Below are 19,813 nucleotides of genomic sequence, written 5' to 3'. Positions count from 1 at the left end.
AGGGTACTTATCTTTGTTAAAATTAGTAATTTAACTAAATTACAAAGTGGATTATCCTCTTCAGTCAGACCCAATGCTAATACTCCACACAGTAGGACATTGATATGTTGCTAAGTAAACCAAAGTTTATTTTCTTGTACTGTTGTTTGAATGTAGGTTGAAGAGGAAATGGTTTTTAGTTTTGGATGTGTGTGCTACTGTAGCCCCAGTACCTGTCATTCCAGGACTTACCATGGCCTGTGGGAGCTTGGTTATGAGGTGATCGTGATCCAAGCTTCTACCTAAATGGCTCCTGGTAGGATTTATTGGAAAACTTGAGTAGTTAAATCACAGGTAGAGTAGTTAGAGTAGTTAAATCACAGGTAACAAAACTTTGGCTATACTGCATAATATTAATGCTTGTTAGCAAACTCTTTTGTTGAGAAGTGGTTGTGAATCGGAAACACCATTTCTGTCCTTTCAAAGCAGTTCAGGGTTTCCATCACAGCATTTTATATGTGGCTTGTGATTCACCTAATAGTAGAGTTCACTAATAGTAGAGTTGTGGGATGGATTTGTGCATAAGCATAGTTCCTGTGTGTTGCACTAAACAGAATCATAAAGTATCCAGAGTTGGAAGGGACCCACAAGGATCATCAAAGTCCAGCTCCTGAAATTAACAAGGTAAAATGTTTCCTGAAATGAAAAATGCTCAAGGTAAACTTTACCTCAGGAAGACCCTATAGAGGAAAAGATGTGTCATGATATACAAACATAGACCCTTGCAAGGAAGCAGGGTTTTGTAGCTATCTTACTGTACCTATGTGAATGAAATGTTGCACAACGAGCCTGTAAATCTAAGGCTCAACATGAACAGTAAACTCAAATTTTGCAAGGAGATTTACCACAGGGGATAGTGGAGCTCATGTGTCCTTCTGTCAAGTGAATTGCTTTGGGAAGGACTTGGGAGGCTGTCTCATTGCAAAACACATCTAATCTCAGCCCAGCTTCTTCCACTTCAGCCCTTAATGGGGCTGCACTCAGCTCTGAGTGATTTGGTGAAAGGACAAAAAAAAAGGTATAAAAACTTGGTCTCTTATTTAAATGCTGTATCTGAATGTCTTCTGTTTTGGGAAGGATTAGTATTTCAGAATTGTGTATGTATAGATACACACATACAGAATAAGCAGTATTCTGAAATGGAGTAATCAAGAAGTAATTGTTAAGGAGTCCATGGCTGTCTTGCCTCTATTTAAAAAAGGAGATGGCACAGGATTGGAGGTGGGGTACTCAGTTGCAATCAGTTCAGAGTTGTTTCTGTGTACTCTGTCTACCAAACAGTAATATTCACATTGTATGTGAAGTGGGTTGTCAGTCCTTCAGACCCTTGAGTTAATAGTTAATGATTTGAGTTGTCTGTTGTGCCACTGCTGTCTCATTAACAAAGAACAATTTTGCAGGTAGAAGGTACAGAAAAAGGGACTGCACAGTTAAATTCCATTGCACCAGAAGGAGTCATTCCACTTTGCTTCCGCTGCGTGAATCCCCTAATAGTCTGGAACAGTGCTTTCTTGTGTATATTGGCTGAAAGTAAATAAAAATTGCTGACATAAAGAATTAAGCAAGAATATTATTTAGATTTAAGAAGTTTCAATCCTTTTTTTATATTAAGATTCATTCTATTAGGTTTTGCAAAGTAGAACTATCTTTTTTCTGTTAGGAAAGTCATATAATGGCACGAGTTTGGGAACATTATTCCTAGCACTTCACGAATTGGCCTGTTTGAAAATTCTATAGTATGCCTCTGTAGTTATAAACTGTATAAACTATACAAAGTAAAATAATCTTTGTCTCTGTAAGCTGGCTTCCCTCATTAGGTTAGGCAGCATATGTCCAATGGAAAAAGTGAATTCTTGTTTCCCTGTAGATCACTAGGATCCTCCATTCTGAATTCTTTATTTTACTTAGCTTTAGGGCAGTTAAAGCCTCAGCAGCTCCACAGAGAGGAGTTTCTCTTCAAGGCTGCTGCTTCAAAGGATTTCCAGAGCTGGGAAAGGGACAGTAACCAGCAAATGCTGACAGATCTTCCTGCTTCTGGCCCTGAATGTGTGTGTGTTTGTGTTTTTGTACACCTACACATTGGCCTGAAACCATCAAGTAGCATCCACCAAGGCTCATAACGAAATCTCCCCATGTTAATGAGTACAGTGGAAAGAGGGAAGAATCTGCAAAGAAGAGGAAGAAAAAATTGTTTGGTCAAAAGCAACTAACCCTTGGGGTTTATGTTCAAAGGAATGAAAGTTAACAAGGTGGAAACTTAGAGTGGTTTTGGCTTTAACTGTTTCAAACACCCTTAATGTTTTGGGGGCTGTGAAGGGAGTGCAGTGGTAGCCTCAGTGTACTTTTAACACTGGCTATGATCATTTCCTGGGGTAGAAGTGGAGCTGTCTCCCCTTCAATGGGGATACAAGAGATTTCTGAGATTATTGAAATCTGATTTAGTGATACCAGTGCAGTGATTGCCCACAACTTTGCCTTGGACTGGTGAGTACTTGAAATAGTTGTCACAGAAGTCCAACAATGTCTTTGTTTACAAAGTCAGGAAACCAACAAAAACAAGGATTTTTTTAAAAACCTCTTTTTGGCTATGTATTACAGTGGAGCAGTAGATGGGTCCAATGATCGATTTATCTCAGCTTAGAGGTGGTGTCTTTTAAAAAACAACTAACTTTGATCACATCTAGTGATTAAAATAATTTTTTCTTACTTGGATTATACTAGGGTTAATAGCACAAAGGAATACACTGGGCAATATGACTTCACATAAAAATACATCAGCTCTTTTCAAGGCATCTAGTAGTGTAGATGTGAACACAAATTTAACACTAAGTAAACTTTAATTTTTCCTTCTACTCAGACATTATATTGTATGTTATAGTAATTGGACTTGTTCTTTGCATCACTTGGTAAACAAGCAAATGTTAAGCCAATTTTAATGGAAATTCTCCATCAAGATTAGGAACTCTGATAAATGAGCTGTAGCATTTTGTGATTGAATAGGGAAAAGGGTTACTGTCTGCAGGAGGGAGTCTGGCCACTCTGACAGGAGTTGAATGCCCCTAGGCTGGAAAGCAGAGTCAAGGCTGTGATGGCTTCTTAGCTGGAAGGGCACCCACTATTCCACACTGCAGCCTTCATGCCGTTGAAATGAAACAAGCCCTCAAAGTGGGAGTGCTTTAGCACTACTTTCTGCAACTTGAGAATTATTACCTTGTGATGTCCATCTAAAAGTTTGAAGGAGAAATTAATAACACAGAGGCCCCTATGGCACATCAGGAGTGTTGTTTGTTTGTGAGGCATTAAACATGAGATGTGAACCCCTGGATATTACTGCTTCACAGAAAGAGAAAATATGTTTGGAAGTGTCCTTTTTTTTTTCTCTTTTTTTTTTTTTCTTCTCCCCCCCCACGCCCCCCCCTTCCTCTGATTGCCATACTGAGTAACTGGCTTCTAGTCTGATAGTGTTTTAGGTGACTAGAATAACAGTCTGTCTCTTTCCACAGTGGCTGCAGACAATCTGGCAGCAATCACTGTTACTTTTTAATATTTCTGGTTATTTTGAGATATCCTCCAAATGTCTCAAAGAAGGCTTGGAACACTGAAGGGGAAAAAGCATTTTTTATTCATTTTTTTTTTTTTAGGAATAGCAGCATCAGGAGGAAAATGAAATTCAGCATGCCACTATTTGTTTTTGCAGTGGTCATCACCCTGATTGCCAGCTCTGACAATATTTTCACAGAAAGGGTAACGAAATAAATGGTATTTGTTCTTTATAATAACTCTTTCAGTAGAATGTCAGGACCTGCATCTAAATGAATATATTCACATTTTCATGTTCCCATTTTTTATTTAAAGCTTCCTCTCCCAACTTTCTGAAACTACTTCATACAGACTTGGTAAGTTAAAATTAGGGTTCATGTAGTGGATAATGTCACATTTGAAAGCTAATCTGTAGAGACCTAGCTGCATGAACCTGTAAAAGCTAGATCTGATTTTTTTTTTTACATATTAAGTGTTTGTTTAGTTTAAATATGTCTGTATCTTTTTTGAGCAGTCTGAGCAATTTGCATGCTATGCAGCAGTCATCTTCTATACTTTATTAAATATCTGTCAATTATAAATATCAAGGTTTTACATTAATGTCAAGATAGTACATCAAAAATTCATGGAATATGTGACTTTTTTCAAGGGTATTTAATACTTAATGCATTTGTGTCATTTTTCTTTCTAGATATATTGACAGGTTTTATTAAGTGTTTGTTAGGGAGATTTCATTTTTACCAAGGGACTATAAAGAGAAGCTGCATACTAAATCAAGTTCTTAATCAGAATATTGTTCTTTTTTGTGTGTCTTCAGATTCTTGTAATCTATAGGGTTTTAAAGTTACATAGTAAAATAGACCAAATCAGAAATCTAACATGATCAAATATGCTGACGTATCTTAACTTTAAAAGAGCTACTAGAATATTGTACCACGGGATGTTATAAATATGGTAATTACAAATGCTGGGATTTTTATTCTGCCCTGTGTCTTTTAGACCATATATTTTGTCCTTTATTGTAATTTACTAGTGGTTTTATGTGAATTACATCTGGATGGTGTCCACATAGGGGCAATCCCAAAGTTTCACAGATTTACAAACCAGAAGGGTGACAGAGCATTTGGCAGCATCCAGGATCTTTGCCCATGGGTTGGGTGTTCAGGTTGGCTCTTACAGGGGGCTGCTTGTGTGAAGTGAACAATTGATCTCCCTGCAATCTACTGATCTAATACACGTTTCCTACAGAGAGGACAATGACAACGTGTATAGATCTTGCTTCCTATAGTTATTTGCTCCAAGTTGGGGTTGAGGCTGTGGGCTGGTGCTCCTGGAACCGGGTGTGTGCTGGAACTGGACACAGGGGCTGCAGCCGTCGCTTTTTGGCTGTTGAGCCCTCATAGTGTCTGTGATGCCTTTTTACTTCCAGTGCATTATGACCACAGTCCTTCTTACCCTTGGAAAAACAGCATGTTCCGCTAAATCCTGCTGTTTCGGGGACAGGAGCAAAGCAGGAGAGAACAGAGCAGACACACAGGGGTGTTTGCGTTCCCGGGATCTTTCTCCTGTGATGAACAGGTCGGACCCCTCTCGGCGGGGCGCTTGCCCTCGCTGCAGGTGCGCGGTGCAGCGCGGGCTCTGGAGGTGCCGGCGGCGCTCGGCCTGTGGGGTGCCCTGGCCCCGCCGAGGGGAGCGGAGCGGAGCAGTGCGCGGCGGCGCTCGGCCTGTGGGGTGCCCTGGCTCCGCTGAGAGGAGCGGAGCGGAGCAGTGCGCGGCGGCGCTCGGCCTGTGGGGTGCCCTAGCCCCACCGAAGGGAGCGGAGCGGAGCAGTGCGCGGCGGCGCTCGGCCTGTGGGGTGCCCTTGCCCTACTGAGGGGAGCTGAGCGGAGCAGTGCGCGGCGGCGCTCGGCCTGTGGGGTGCTCTGGCCCTACCGAAGGGAGCGGAGCGGAGCAGTGCGCGGCGGCGCTCGGCCTGTGGGGTGCCCTGGCCCAGCCGAGCCGAGCGGAGCGGAGCAGTGCGCGGCGGCGCCAGCAGGGGGCAGTGCCGGCCCGCGCGGCCCGCGGTGTGAGGGCCGGGCCCGGGGGCGGCGGGGCCGGGCACGGCCGGGGGCCGGGGCAGCGGCACCCGCGGGGCTCCGGGCACCACGGGCCGAGTGCCGGATGTAAACTTGAGGCGCACAATGAGACCCCGCTCCTCACACCGATCGCCACGGGCCGGAGGGAAACGCGGCCGTGCTGGAACGTGAAACTGAGGGGCTGATACTCTCAGTGTTGGTGCTGTCTTTCCTCGATTAATTTATCAAGCCGCTGCAAAATACATCACTAACACTAAGAGTTGAAATTAGATTGTCATGAATGAAAACTATAGGGAGGTTTTTGTTTGTAATAATTAATTCCAGCTGAAGGCTGAGTTTCTGTGTTCATTTCTGGACTCGGGTCTGGACTGTCCGGCAGCGAAGGTGCCTCCTGAGATGTCTTGGCTTTTGTCTCAGTCCTGGGTTTGTGCTGAATGTTTTTGTTAGAAGAAACAACTGTACAATGTCTTGCTACAATTAAATTCGAAGGGATTTGTTACACAATGACCGTGCCATCTATGTGAGTGAAAATCATATGGAAACGTAGAGTGCTGTAAAAAGAAAAAAAATTCAAAGTGAGGGGAGGGACAGGAGGCACTGGAATTGTTAACTTCGGTCGTGTTCCGGAGAAAGCCCATCGGAAGGGTTAACCGAGGGGCTGAGGGACAGCAGCCACCTGGGACCTCACACCCAATTGGCAGTCTTTTGTAATATATAATTTGCCTAAAATTGCGCGCTGAGCACAAGCTTTTGTTTTCTAATTGATTTACGGTTTGAGCCACTTTTACCTCATCCCCTACTGTCCTGCACACAGTGCCAGCAAGTACATTACAGTGAGAAATGATAAATTACCACGCACTTGTGATGCTAATGCATCAAGAGTAAAAAACTGCGTACTACATGGAGCTTCACGCATTAAAAGCGTCGCAAAGATAGAGCTATGCAAAAAATCATTTGTATCTTCTGAAATAACCGTTTGATCATTTGCTTCAATTCGTCTCAGAGACCTAATTGAACCTGAAGATTAAAATTTATGCTGCTGTGGCTTTCCATTTGTGAATTGGAACAAAGTTCTAAAGAAAATGTGTGAATGTGGGCTTAAAGCTACCTGTATTTTCGAGACTTTAAATAAGTTAATTAGTCAGAAAAATAACGGGTATCAGAGCTTCTTAAAGCTTTTAGAAATTAAATGTTTGCTTGTTAATGAGAACTGCGTTACACATTCTCAAATGACACAGCTCCACTTTTACATAGGAGCGTGTGTAGATGGGTTAATGTAGATACTGCCTAATCAGTGTTTGTCACCAAAGCTATTTAAATATTTTAATCTGCTTTTGTTTCAGAGGTGTAGTGCAACTTTTACTGAATAATACTGTTACAGGTATCAAGGAAGAATTGAAAATCTTGTATAATATTTCTTGCATTTGTGAAATACCTCACTGCTATCACAGAGGAGAGGAAAATGTGGAAGTTGGTGAAAGCTAATGTACACTTATTGTCTGATTTCTTTCCCCCACTGTGCATCGAGGGCTGGATTGTGTTTTACCTTCACATACTCAGTCCACCTTAAATTTTTTTTATTTTTGTACAATGTCTGTGGGTTCCAGCCTTGAAATATGAAGAAACAGATTTATGGCGGCTGCTGGGCACAACAAATTAAGTTGACAGTGATGTATGAGAGCATAATAGCATGATGATCCCTCTGTAGCGCGGCTGGACGCCTCCTGCTTCATTTGGCTCTTGTTAGGATCTGTTAGGCAGCTAAATAATGAAATTCTGCTGACTGATTTCTGATTTCTCTTTTCTTCCTCTTTTCACCTTTTTATGCAACTTACATTTTGCAGACCCATCCTAATGCCAGCAAACTGCCCTTAAAGGATTCTTTCACTTATGACGACTACAGGTTGGTCTGTCTTTTAATTTTTTTTTTCTTTGTTTCTTTTCTGTTTTTATTATGGTAAACTGTGGGGCCCTGGAAGTCTTAATTGGTGGGAAAGCCCTATTTTTACTAAAATGTTAATTGTAGGATTTGATACTAATACACTTTATTAGTGAAGAAGAAAGTGAAATAAATATGCAGATTTTAATTGTTACAAAGGAATAGTCATTCATTATAAGCAGTTAGTTTAGCTCACTGGCACACTTAGTCAGATTACTAAGGTTAATTCCTTGTTTCTTAAGAAAATAATTCAGTTGATGTGGCAGGAGTTTTAGGGTTTGGGGAAATTTTTTAAATTTTTTTTTTCATAAAAGGCTCTACCAGCACACACTAGCAAAAGTTAATATCTCGAGCTGCTGCTGTTGAACAGGAGAGCTGGAGAATGGAAGTTGTACACATGAAGCATGAGTGTCACTTGGAGGTGCTATAAGGGGTGACAGAACTAAGATTAAAAGAATAATAATTAAGATAATGAGAGCTTTAATTCTGTTAAATGATTAAAATAGCATGAATAAAAGACATTCATAAGGGATTTTCTAGCCTAGCTGTACTTGTGGGTAAGGCTATGAAAGTGGGATTTCTGAAGCATGCCTCCTTCACTTAAAGGGAGGAACACACCAACTTACAAGTGACGTGGTCTAAAATTTTACAGACAAATTGCAACAGTTAACAAGAAGCATGTTGTTACTGTGTTTCAAGCAGTCTTTCTATATCATAATTATCTACAATTTAACTTTCTTTTTAGACATTAGGTTGATTTCAGTTTGCCGCTGTCTTTCTTATCAATCTAGTTCTTCTGGAGAAATCCTTCACAAGTCTTATTCTGTATATTAAGTACATGTTAGTAGTGGAGTCTGTGTGAATTAAAATTATTTTGACCTTCTCCTGGTGACATCTTTTTTCCCCTCAAAAAACCCCACAACACATATATGTAGTAAGGCCAGAACATGGTGAGACAAATATTCTTTTTTCCACTAGTGTTTAATATTAATTTTTGTCAGGTATAAAATAAAAAATGAAATCTAGAAAATACTGAAGTTCTAAGCTTTTCTAAAGATTTTTATGTTTGAAAAGGTAGCTTGCATTTTGTTTACTTAACCTGACTTAGAAGGGTTTTGAATGATGTCCATGTGCTAAAGAATTATGTAATACTCTCTTCATGGTTTTTACCTGGATATCTGTTTGGAATGTTGTGGCTTTTTTTCCTCTCAATACTATTGAGCAGAAAATTTAGCAATACTGACCTAAGCCAAAATCTTGCAAATTGAAGAGAAACACTTGCCAAAAGATCATGCATGTGTCAGGTGGTTGCACTGGTTTCCAGTTCATGCAGTACATAAGCTTTTTAGAGAGTGAGGGGGAAATATACCCTGGCTCTTACAAGAGTTTGCACATATGTGGGAGCTCCTGCTGCCCAGCAGGAGAAGCTGCAGGAGCAGGTGACCCTGGATTTGGGATGTGTAGTGTGAGATACGTGTGTGGTGAAGGGCTGGGAAGCAGAAGCTGACAAAGGGAGCGGATCCTGGCTGAGGAATGCAGCCAATGGAAGGTGTGAAGAGTCACTTGCAAAGAGAAGAGGGGTCACAATCCTGGTTTGGTATTTGTTCTGTGTGCATGTCTTGGGAACCTGGGAGCTGCTGCTTTTCCTGCAAGTGATATTGCCTTCTACTGTTCCTATAGTCAGTGTGATCTTGAAGGAAACTAAGTTTGGAAACTCCCAGTCTAAATGATTGCTTCAGGTGGGACTATGGCCAATTGTGTTTTAATGCTTTGAACATTGACCATCTCATGTTTTTATCTTTTGCAGATGGGCAGTTTCCTCTGTTATGACACGGCAGAACCAGATTCCAACAGAAGATGGTTCCAGAGTTACACTGGCTCTAATACCTTTATGGGACATGTGTAATCATACTAATGGACTGGTAAGTATTTCTTCAGTGTTGCTGAAAGACTTTAGGGGTTAGGTATTAAGTCTTTCAACTGCTATACAACAGTTTAGTAACACTTTCTGTTATGCTTCTTAACACAGGTATGCTATCTTCTCAAGAAACCCTAAAAAACTAATATCTGAAAGAAAGGTTTGTCAGTTTCTCAAATATCTTATGATAGCTTTTCAGGCAGAGCTTTCTTCATCTAGAGAAAACCATACAAGAGATTTGATACTTGTGTAAAGTTATGTCTTATGTACATATAATGTACTTTTAAAAGTTTTCATTTGCATGAAATGGTTTGTCCAGACAAGTCTGAGTAGTCTCCTGACATGGAGCTTTGTTTCTGGTGGGCTGAAGAAGATGCACAGTACTGGACAGAATTGTTCTGAGAACAGAAAGCAGGCACTGATGGATGTTGCCTCTTGTAGCTACCACTAGGGAAAGTGGTTAGAGATTTGCAACTAAGAAATACTGCCTGCTCTCCTAACCATGCCCAAAGAGCCTTGTTACAGAGACAGCAACAACAAGAACAAAGCCTAGTTCAACAAAAACAGTACATCTGTTACTACATCAAAGAAACAAAATGCAAAAATACTACTTTAGGGCATATTAAACATTTAAAAGGTGACATATGTATATAGAAAGTCAGACCTGCTGACATTTTGGCTTACGTGCGCTAGTTCAGGGGATGATTCCTGATTTCATTAACAGACTAGTTAATGCTGAGGTGAGGAAATGGAAACCCAGAGAGGCTGTTTTATCAATGTTATTTAGTCATGCTCATGCACACTTCAAAAGTCATACCCCCTACTTATGTTTCCAGTAGATATTATTTGTTGTAAGCACTGGATATAACCATCCTATTCAAGTGATCTGTCTCTTTTGTGGGAGGGTTGACCTAAATGTTAGGACAGCAGTATGTGTTAGTGCTGTTGGTATAAAAAAAGTCTGTTTTAAATGAACAAACTGTAAAGTAAGTTGTTTTTCACTTGACATTTAGCTAATTTACTGTTACTATGACTGTATCAATTACAGCATGGTAGGCTAGGCTACGAAGGTACAAGTGTTTGGGGTTTATTATTTATTTTTCATTATTGCAAGGTGATTACATGTTGTTCTTTAACAGTGATTCTTGCCTTTGCCTATTTGTTATGCAATCTCACAGCTTTGATTTAGCAATAAAGTTCATATGAGAGTCTTCAGTACAAAGAAAATTGCTTAAAATTCAGAAATGTGTATTTTTGTAATATAAGTCATAGCTGCAAGCGTCAGTACTTCCTGTACCCTTTTCCTGCTGGGCATCTCTTTCAGATGCTTTTGCAGAGACTTGTCTGTATTCATTAGACAACTCTTAATGAATGCCTTCAAAGTTAGGATTAGAGTAAAGAGGAAGGGAATCAAGGTTCTGTGAGGGAAAATTTAAGTAGCATATATTAAAAGAGCAGCTATTTATGTTGTTTTACTCATTCAAACTTCTATTTAAATTGATAAAGTAATTTTTATTTTTATTATGCTCTTTAACAGTGGGTTTGATATGGAGCCAACCTTTGGAGCCAAACCTCCTAATGCAGTAGTATATCAGGATTTGAAACATTTTTTATGCTGAAGAATATCCTAAAGGGCAAAGGGGGTTGTGCTAAACTTAAATATTTTGTACATATGTAAAGATTTCAGTCATTTATTTCATATTTCTAGAGAAAATAATTTAAATGGATATAAATTCAGGAAGGATAGAAAACTGTAGTATTGGCAATGGGCTAAGAAAAGCTTCTTAAGCTATTTCTGTTGTGTGATAGTTGCCTTTTATTATTAGAAATGGGGGGTGACTGCTAAGATAACTGTAAGCTGCCTATATTGTAGTTTATCTTATTTATCTTATTGTAGATTGAGGTGAAGGTGGGCTCTGCTCTCATCACAGCACAATCCCTTTAAAATACATGAAGGGAACTGTTATCCATTGCAGGAAAGTAAGAAACAAAAGATGACATTGAATGCAGCCCTGTGTAGTTTATTCCAAATGTAGTGCTGAAATACCTCCCAAGTCAATCAGCTACCATATATATCCTTGTTGTTGCTTTATTCCACAGGGCCCCTTTCCATGAGCTAGATAATAAAATGCTCTTTGGATTTGAACTGGAGCTAGGTCCATCCAGCTTTTTCTTGCTTCTGACACTATTAATTAGATCAACCTGCCTCTAAGAACTATTTCAAAATGGTTGTCTTCATGCATTTCTCATTGTTATTCTTTAGTGGGATTGTATTTTGACAGTCAGAGGTTGATTACCAGTTCTGACAGAGCTTTGAATAAGCTACATTCTGCCTGTTGGGCTGGGTCCATCCTTAATCACTGACCAAGCAGACTATTGCATGCTTTATACACAACTTGAAATTCATGTATCAGTCTGCTTCAGAAATAAAACTGAAGGGATGCAATTTGTCAGCTATCATGTGGGAAGAGAAGTAAACACCCTGTTAATTCTCTTACGTGACTGCTATTAAAAGAAGGAGGAAATAGGAGTCTAGCACTCCATTATGCTTTATAGAAAAGTCTTTCAGAAGTGCTGCTGGGTTTTGTGTGCTGTTTGGGTTTTTTTTTTTAAAGCAAAACTAAAAATTTAAAAGGAAGATCAGTACTCCAGTGAGGCATGCTTAAACTGACAGAATCCTCCTCTTAAAATAATGGAATTTCCCCAGTCTGTGAAAGCCTTCTGTTCCACTGGCATTTCAAGGGATTGGAGTGGACTTTTCACACTCAGAACTATTTCACTGAGTTTACATACTAAGAAAATTTCAGGACAGGTCAAGAGTTTCTTTTTTTTTGAATGAAAAGTACAGTTTTTCAGAAGATGACTGATTTGTAGAAGGTAGATTTGTTATCCTCTTGCACTTGTAACCTGCAATTCAGGGTAGGATAACTTTCTAAACCGAAAATCTTAATTAAAATTGTGCAGTCCAAATTAGAGAATGCACAGGAATTTTTGTAGTCAAGTACTGCAGCCTGTGTTTCTCAGTGGGCTGCATTGCATGACTCTCATGTTCTTTACTGATCTCCACAAACCCATTTAACAGACCTGCAGTGAGCATCTGCACAGGGAGCTTTCTGCAAGCGTCTGCAGGCCTGGGCTGCCCGTGCTTGGGGCTGACATTTTGGATTTGCTCCATTTGAAAGCACTGTTTCGGCTGACAAATGCACATTTAATGATGCAAGCAGTGCAAAACTATTAATGTGTGAGCCATCAACCAAGCTTTTGAAATAATCTGAGTAGTTCTGTCTTTGGACAAGCTGCATCCAAGATGGGAATTGGGGTATACTGCGACTCATGTCAGTCAGCTTACAAAAAAGTATGTTTTCATTTTTGAAGGCTGAGAGAGAATTGCTGGCTTCTTCTAGGTTTTTCCCCAGGCTTAGAGCATATTTTTCCATAAGTTACCTCTGTCAGTACTGAACTCAGACTACCTACCATAAAAGTTGCTTTCTGATTTTTCAGCAGCTTATGTTCCATCCTGTGGCTGCATCTCTGGTCATACTATTCAAGAACATACTGTTCGTCACTTAATAAAAAATATTACATTTTTAGGATAGCTTTACTTGCTAGTGTGACCCCTTTACAGTTTAGTAATTATTTTTGGGGAAGTGCAGGTTTGTCAAGAGAGTTTATCCTCTTCCATTGCCAGCTACCATCTCAAAAATCCTTTTAGCATTTTAAGAGTATTACTTAACTTTTAGATAAAGGGATTATTTTCAAGTAAATTATAATTCTCTGAAGATTGTATCCCCTAAAGATCCACAGTTATCTAATCCTTTTTCATTGAGAGATCAAAAATGTGTTGGCAGTTGAAGGATAAAGCAGAGCATATAGAGCTGTCAGTGCCTTGCTCCCTTGGGCCTCATGGGAGTGACTGAAAGCTCCAGAACTTTATAACAAGCTGCCAGCTTTAGCATGGTACTTTGTCTGTGCTCTATGGAGGGTACCTTCCTCAGAGCCTTCTGTTCACTTCAGGTAGGTTATTTCCTCCATTAGCTTTCTTTAATGCAGAGACTTTTTTTAAAAAAAGAGATTGCTCAGGAATTGTAAAGCAATCACTATCAGCTGTATTCTGTTGTGCTGAGAAAGAAATGTGTGCAATTCCTATTGTTAATATTTATTTCCAATAGGGAAATTTGTCAGTGGTGGGAGAGAGAAATCTAAAATGCTAAATGTGCTTTTGTCACTCTTTTCCTGGATAGATCACTACAGGCTACAATTTGGAAGATGACCGGTGTGAATGTGTAGCACTTCAAGATTTCAAGGCTGGAGAACAGGTAGTGTGAAGAGTTGTCTACATTATTGTTGTTCCATTAAGTTCTATGAACACTTGGTGACTCCCTAGAAAATTTTAATAATGTAGTAGTGTGGATTAAACCCTGCTACATTTGAAATTTATTATGCTGAGCTAATTTTGAGTGAAAATGCTACCAAACTAGATACGTGTACATTTTTCAGAATATTTTCTATCACTTGGTAGACCCTGACTGTAGGAGAGTTTTATTCCTCGTACTTTATAGAACTAGTTGAAATATTTAATTTTAATGTGAACATACACAGCCACCAAGTTAGGAATTCTGGAAGAGCTTAGTAAAAGTCCCTGTCCAAAAGGCCAAAGATAAATAATTTTTAGATTTGTCTGTACTAATGGATTGTAGAGTCTTTTTTAACAATTGTGTTTGTTGGCTTATGTTTCTTGTTAGTCTTTGTTCATTTAAAAGAGGTGAAATGCAGTACAGTTGCCAGTCATTTTAACCCATGCTGTTGTCATTGCAATGCTTAGTGGAAATGAGGAAGGACCTAAAAACATACTGTGTCCCTTTCACACAGGCATGCATGCATTTACCTCTTCATCCTGAGACAGCAGGAGAGTCTTGCAAAGATGCATGGAACAGTTCAGAATCCAGTATTTTGATCAGAACTGCTCAGAACCAAAACTGAGTGTCCAAACTAGTGATGCACTGAAGACAGTGGTTCTAGGAGTGTAGGAAGCCCCTGTGCTGTGTCAGCAGCCAGCCTAAACCCTCAAGTGGAGCAGCACTCCTTTTCTGACTGCTGCCTGTGCAGTCAGCATGGCCAGACAAAGCCTTTGTCTATGAAACATCCTGAAATGTTTTGTAACTCAGCCTCTGAGTTTTTACTTTTACTCTGTTATTTTGCCAGTCTTACAATTTATAATATTGTGATTTTAATTTTTCTTTTGTATTGTTACCTTTTTTAACAATGAAGTATCTGGCATTTTTTCTTTATTGAATACATCTTTCCAAAAGTGTATTTATCCTCATTGCTATGCTGAGGTTTACAGTGATTGTATATTTTTGCTCTCAGAATTTGTTATGGTAGTCAAATATTTTCTGTTTTTTCCAATTGTGGTGTGATGAGTTAAAAGGGGTCCACAGTTTTTCCAGAAGTGATCCAATTTATAATTTTCCACAGCTGGCAATGGATGTGTCATATAGCTGTTCTGGCTGCTCTCTCCATTTCAATTATAGAGGGTTCCTATATTTCAATTTTATTTTAGTAGTTTCACTTTGTCTGCTATTTATCAGAATTTCTGTGCAAACTTTAACTGTTAGTGACATCTTTAAAGCACTGTAATTATATAATGCTTCAGTCCTTTAATATACCATGCAGATGTCATTTCTTACAGTTTTAGCAGGAAGAGTGTATGATCCATGCTTTTACTACTAAAAATGTTAGGCAGCAGAGGTCCACAGAGTCTGTCAAACACTGGCCTGAAATAACGCAATTCTCCCTGTGTTTAATTGGATTTTTTGTAGAACAGTCTTGGGGTGTAAGAGCATACTGTGTAATCTATACATGATATGTGACTTTTAGTTTAATATGAGATGTATCACAATAGTTTTAAAACTTGAGAGGGTGATCAACTCTTTCCTTACCCACTGCCTCAATACACCTGGTCTGGTCACATGTTCATCATATGAGTGTGTTACAGTATAATGTTCAGTATAATTCAATATCATAGTTAAGCATTTGGTGCTTAGGATAAACAGCTCTTACACAAAATTGAAAACAGAGAAAATAAATGGCATCATTGCTGTTACTGAGCCCTTTAGAGAGCACTGTGTCTTTCTCTGTCAGCTAGAGAGGAATGGAAGCTTGCAGGCATCCAGAGCACTGCTGTACCCTGAGGTTCTGAAGGGAATTCTGTAACTGCTGGGACTTCTTTTTCTGACTGACAATTTTGTTATCAGACACAAATGGGAAAATATCCTCTTGATGTGGGAGAATACAATTGCTACTCTGACCTCTAGTCCCATGAATTTCATACTGCCTAGCCCTGAGTTAATACATTCTGCAGGTTATATTTAGGAATTTCTTTTAAAATGTGAATTAAAGTAACTATATGCTTTATAAAAAAGAGTTCAGAGTAAAACAAAAATAAATACTGGCTGAACACAGCTCAGATCTCTCTGTATGATGTACTGTGGTATATCCATATCTTAAGGTAACATTTAAATGAAAGCAAAGTTGATCTATCAGCAGTGTAGTTTTGAGTGGACATTTGGTTGGGGAAAATGATTGCAGAAACACCATATCTTTTAATGGGCCCTCCTTGTCTCTGATTTTTTTTAGCCTTTAGCAAGCCTTTGAAAGCTTATTTCTGTATGCTGGTACTTTATGTCAGTGTGAGAAACCAGAACATTTTTTTTTAAAGTACAGAATAAAAATTTCCTCTTGCCTTTCAAAGTCTCTGTTATACATGTATATGTTTACATCTACCTCTAAAGTGTAATTGCCATATTGTGTACAGCATTTGAGTCAATACCAGAAAACAAAGCATGTTTCTTCATATAACCAAATATACATTGTACTCAGAATAGTAACTCTTCTTCTTGAAAATAACTTTCAAATTATGTCAATTTTGTGAGCTGATCTTAAGCTTTTTTCCTGTCCCTTCACTTCTCTTTTCATCCTTCTAGATTTACATTTTTTATGGCACTCGGTCAAACGCTGAATTTGTGATCCACAGTGGTTTTTTCTTTGATAATAATTCACATGACAGAGTGAAAATAAAGCTTGGCGTGAGTAAAAGTGACAGGCTGTATGCTATGAAGGCAGAGGTCTTAGCTCGTGCTGGTATCCCAACGTAAGTAAAACACAATGCCATGGGTTTTTCAAAACATTTCCAAAGTATATATTGTCCAGTAAAGCATATATGGAGCTCTTTTGTGATAATTTTCTTAGGTGTTATATTTCTCCTGTTTGTATAGCAAATGAAAGTTATTGTAATAATATTTACAGAAGTTCTCTGAACTATATTATCATCTAATTTGAACCATATATAAGGAAAAAGGCCTTTGCTTTAATAACCATTTGAACAAAAACAGAGCAAGGATTAATTTGAAGCAATCTGTGGCTTTACTTTCTTTCCTATCCCTTGCAGACATAGTGCAATGCTCAGTATGTGAATCACAGCATTTTCCTTTAGTCATTTCAGTCCAGAGGGTACTATTAGGAGCAGCAGACATGAAACATTGCATTTTCATGAATTTATTATGAAAGCTGTATAAAATAATTTTAAGTGTAAAATTGTAGAGAGAATCATTCTTTTCAGATACAAGTTAGGGAAGCTTTTCTGTTTGAGCTAATATTACCTAATTTTTTTAAAGTTACTTTTGTAGCAGTACATTTGTTGTATACTTTATGGTCTTTTATGTTAAAATAAGTTAAAAGATATGACAATTGGACTTGTATTTACTGTTGTTGTTTGATTGTTTCTTTTATTAGTTCAAGTGTTTTTGCCTTGCACTCCACTGAGCCTGCAATCTCTGCCCAGCTTTTGGCTTTCCTTCGAGTGTTTTGTATGAATGAAGGTAGGATATTTTATGAAGATAACCTAATTTATGTTTGTGTTGTTGAGGGGATTTTTGATTGTTTTTTTTTCTTAATGTAGGAATGGGATAGACATTTATATAAAACATTAATATAGATGATCAGAAAAGTTGAGGAGTTTAAGTTAAAAAGGTTAAGTTAAAAGCTACTGAGAACCCCAATCTTTGTCCATGTCATCTGAGGGAATATTTCAGTAACTCTGAAAGCATGAGACGATACAATTTTTTATTTCTTTTAATTGCCCAGACTCTTGTGAATGAATGAGCTTTGGAGTTTGATCTCTAGTTCTTGGGTTTCAAAATAGTTTGCAGAACAAGATCATGCAAGACCTAGGAGTTTACATGCTTAAAATCACAGCATTTTAGTCATCACCACTGGAATCATTTATGTGTTAAATTGGAATATTCTGTACTGTGAAAGAAATATAGAAGAGACATTTCAAAGTTGAGTATTTTCTATATTTTAGTAATTTGTGAACTAAATATTCAATATTTTGGTAATTGGTAACCTAACATTTCTGTATTTGCAGACTGTCTTTCTAGTGTTTCTCTTCTGTTACTTCTATTTGTGGGGCAAAATATGTGTACATTTAATAAATATTCACCTTATTTGTGCATGTGAAACTTCTCATTAAATGCTCATAATAGCTCCTTGTTGGTTAGATGCAGTTTTGAAGGTTATGGATGTGACAGTTTGTCATGACAGTGAGAGAACTCCCTTGCAGTTAGGAATACTGTGCAGATGATGTGGATTTTTTGTGCCAGCAGGAATACTGAAGTAGTTGAGTTTCTGCATGTGGTCTATTTGTTTTCTTTAATAAAAACAATGTAACTTAGTTATGCCTTCACTTCCTCTTGTCATCCATCTCTTAGAACTTACTAAAAAATTAGAATATACCGGAACAGTTCAGTTGGAAGGGACCTACCTCCATCTCTTGCGATTGCCTCATACTTCTGGGAAGTAAATTCAAGGGAAGAAAATTTTAGGATGCTGATGAGGGAGTGAATTTTGGCTTGGAGAGGAAAATATAGCTAGTGAATGCTTTAATTGCATTTCTCTGGTATATGATTGTGCTCAGTTTATTTATATGTTTTAAATACTGTTTAAGAAAACTGTTTATTGAGAAACTACATGCAAGCTCTTGGTGAAGTTTGTCATAACTGCTTTGCAGTAGTCAAATTTATTAATTAAAACTTAAATGAAATTTGTGTAATATCAAGGAGCTGATTAAATGTTTTCTACTCTTGAGTTTTGATGGATGTCTTTTCTGACCACCTGTAGACAGTTTCTGCTACTGAAAAAGATTATCAAAACAATAGGAAAAAGAATTCCATTGCTATTTGCACGCTCTTTGGCCTGTTTCTTTTATTCTCAAAAAGTTCATTGCACTCTTTACAAATTCACTCCCTTTCATTTATGAATGATTTTACAAAACATTCTGTTTCACTGACAGAGATTTATGCTGTGTATGAGAGGCTGTGATGTCTAAAGTATCTTCATTTCCAGGTGGGGAGAAGGCCCATTTGCTGCTGACCTGAAGACTTGCAGTTGTCTCTTTGAGGCAAATCCTAGAAAAAAAGCAGCATATCTGATAATTCTTATTTGAGGAGAGGGTTATTTTTTGCTAGCTGCTCAAAGATATACGATTGAAAATAAATCTTTCTGCAGTTTGTCAACTGACAAAGTGAATGATGAGATTGTTTTTTAACAGATTGGTTTTATACTTATTGCAGAAGAGCTGAAGGAGCACTTGATAGGTGAGCATGCGATTGGCAAAATCTTCACTCTGGGGAACTCTGACTTTCCTGTTAGCTGGGACAATGAAGTTAAACTTTGGACATTCCTGGAAGCTAGAGCATCCCTTCTTTTGAAAACCTATAAAACAACTGTGGAGGTAAAATTATCATTATGTGTAATTTAAAAGTCTGAGTTCTTCTGTGTGTTGAGATTGTAGGAAAAGATATTTTGTCCTCCATTTTGTCTTTGCAAACTTCAACCTGAATGTTAGCACATAATTAATTCTGTACTTTTTAAGTGCAGAAACAGTTTTGCATTATCTAAGGAAAATCAAATAAGATTGCAAAAAAGGAAATTTTGTTAATGTAATTTTGTTAATGTATTTTTCCTTTGATTTTCCAAGTAGAGACTACCTGCTTTTTTCTCTGCAAATAAGATGGGGAATCAGTTTCAACTTGTTTTCTGTTTGTTGCATTCTCCAGATTGCAAAGCAATGTGCTCCTATTGCAAATGTATAAGTGAACCTACGTGTTGCATGTATTTGTGAAGTAACCTGACTTTGCTTGTCATGCAGACTGATTTATGTGCAGAAATGTTGGGCTTTTTTATGATTTCATGACAAATTTCACTGGGACTCCTTGCAACACTTGCAGACCCCCCTCATGTCCA

At 38.3% G+C, this 19,813-nt stretch overlaps 1 protein-coding gene across 1 annotated transcript in view; it reads left to right on the top strand.

Annotated features, from left to right (window-relative positions):
* Nucleotides 1-19,813, top strand: part of SETD3 (SET domain containing 3, actin N3(tau)-histidine methyltransferase) — a 61,509-nt gene that overhangs the window by 39,047 nt on the left and 2,649 nt on the right. The window contains exons 7-12 of the mRNA XM_054635791.2: nucleotides 7,499-7,557; nucleotides 9,401-9,515; nucleotides 13,753-13,827; nucleotides 16,495-16,661; nucleotides 17,303-17,388; nucleotides 19,141-19,301. Of these exons, the coding sequence (XP_054491766.2) occupies nucleotides 7,499-7,557; nucleotides 9,401-9,515; nucleotides 13,753-13,827; nucleotides 16,495-16,661; nucleotides 17,303-17,388; nucleotides 19,141-19,301 (663 nt within the window). The remainder of the gene's footprint in view (nucleotides 1-7,498; nucleotides 7,558-9,400; nucleotides 9,516-13,752; nucleotides 13,828-16,494; nucleotides 16,662-17,302; nucleotides 17,389-19,140; nucleotides 19,302-19,813) is intronic.

Source organism: Agelaius phoeniceus, chromosome 6, assembly GCF_051311805.1.
Source record: "Agelaius phoeniceus isolate bAgePho1 chromosome 6, bAgePho1.hap1, whole genome shotgun sequence".
NCBI classification, from domain to species: domain Eukaryota; kingdom Metazoa; phylum Chordata; class Aves; order Passeriformes; family Icteridae; genus Agelaius; species Agelaius phoeniceus.
Note: the sequence above shows the minus strand (reverse complement) of the source record. Positions and strands in the feature narration are given on the sequence as shown.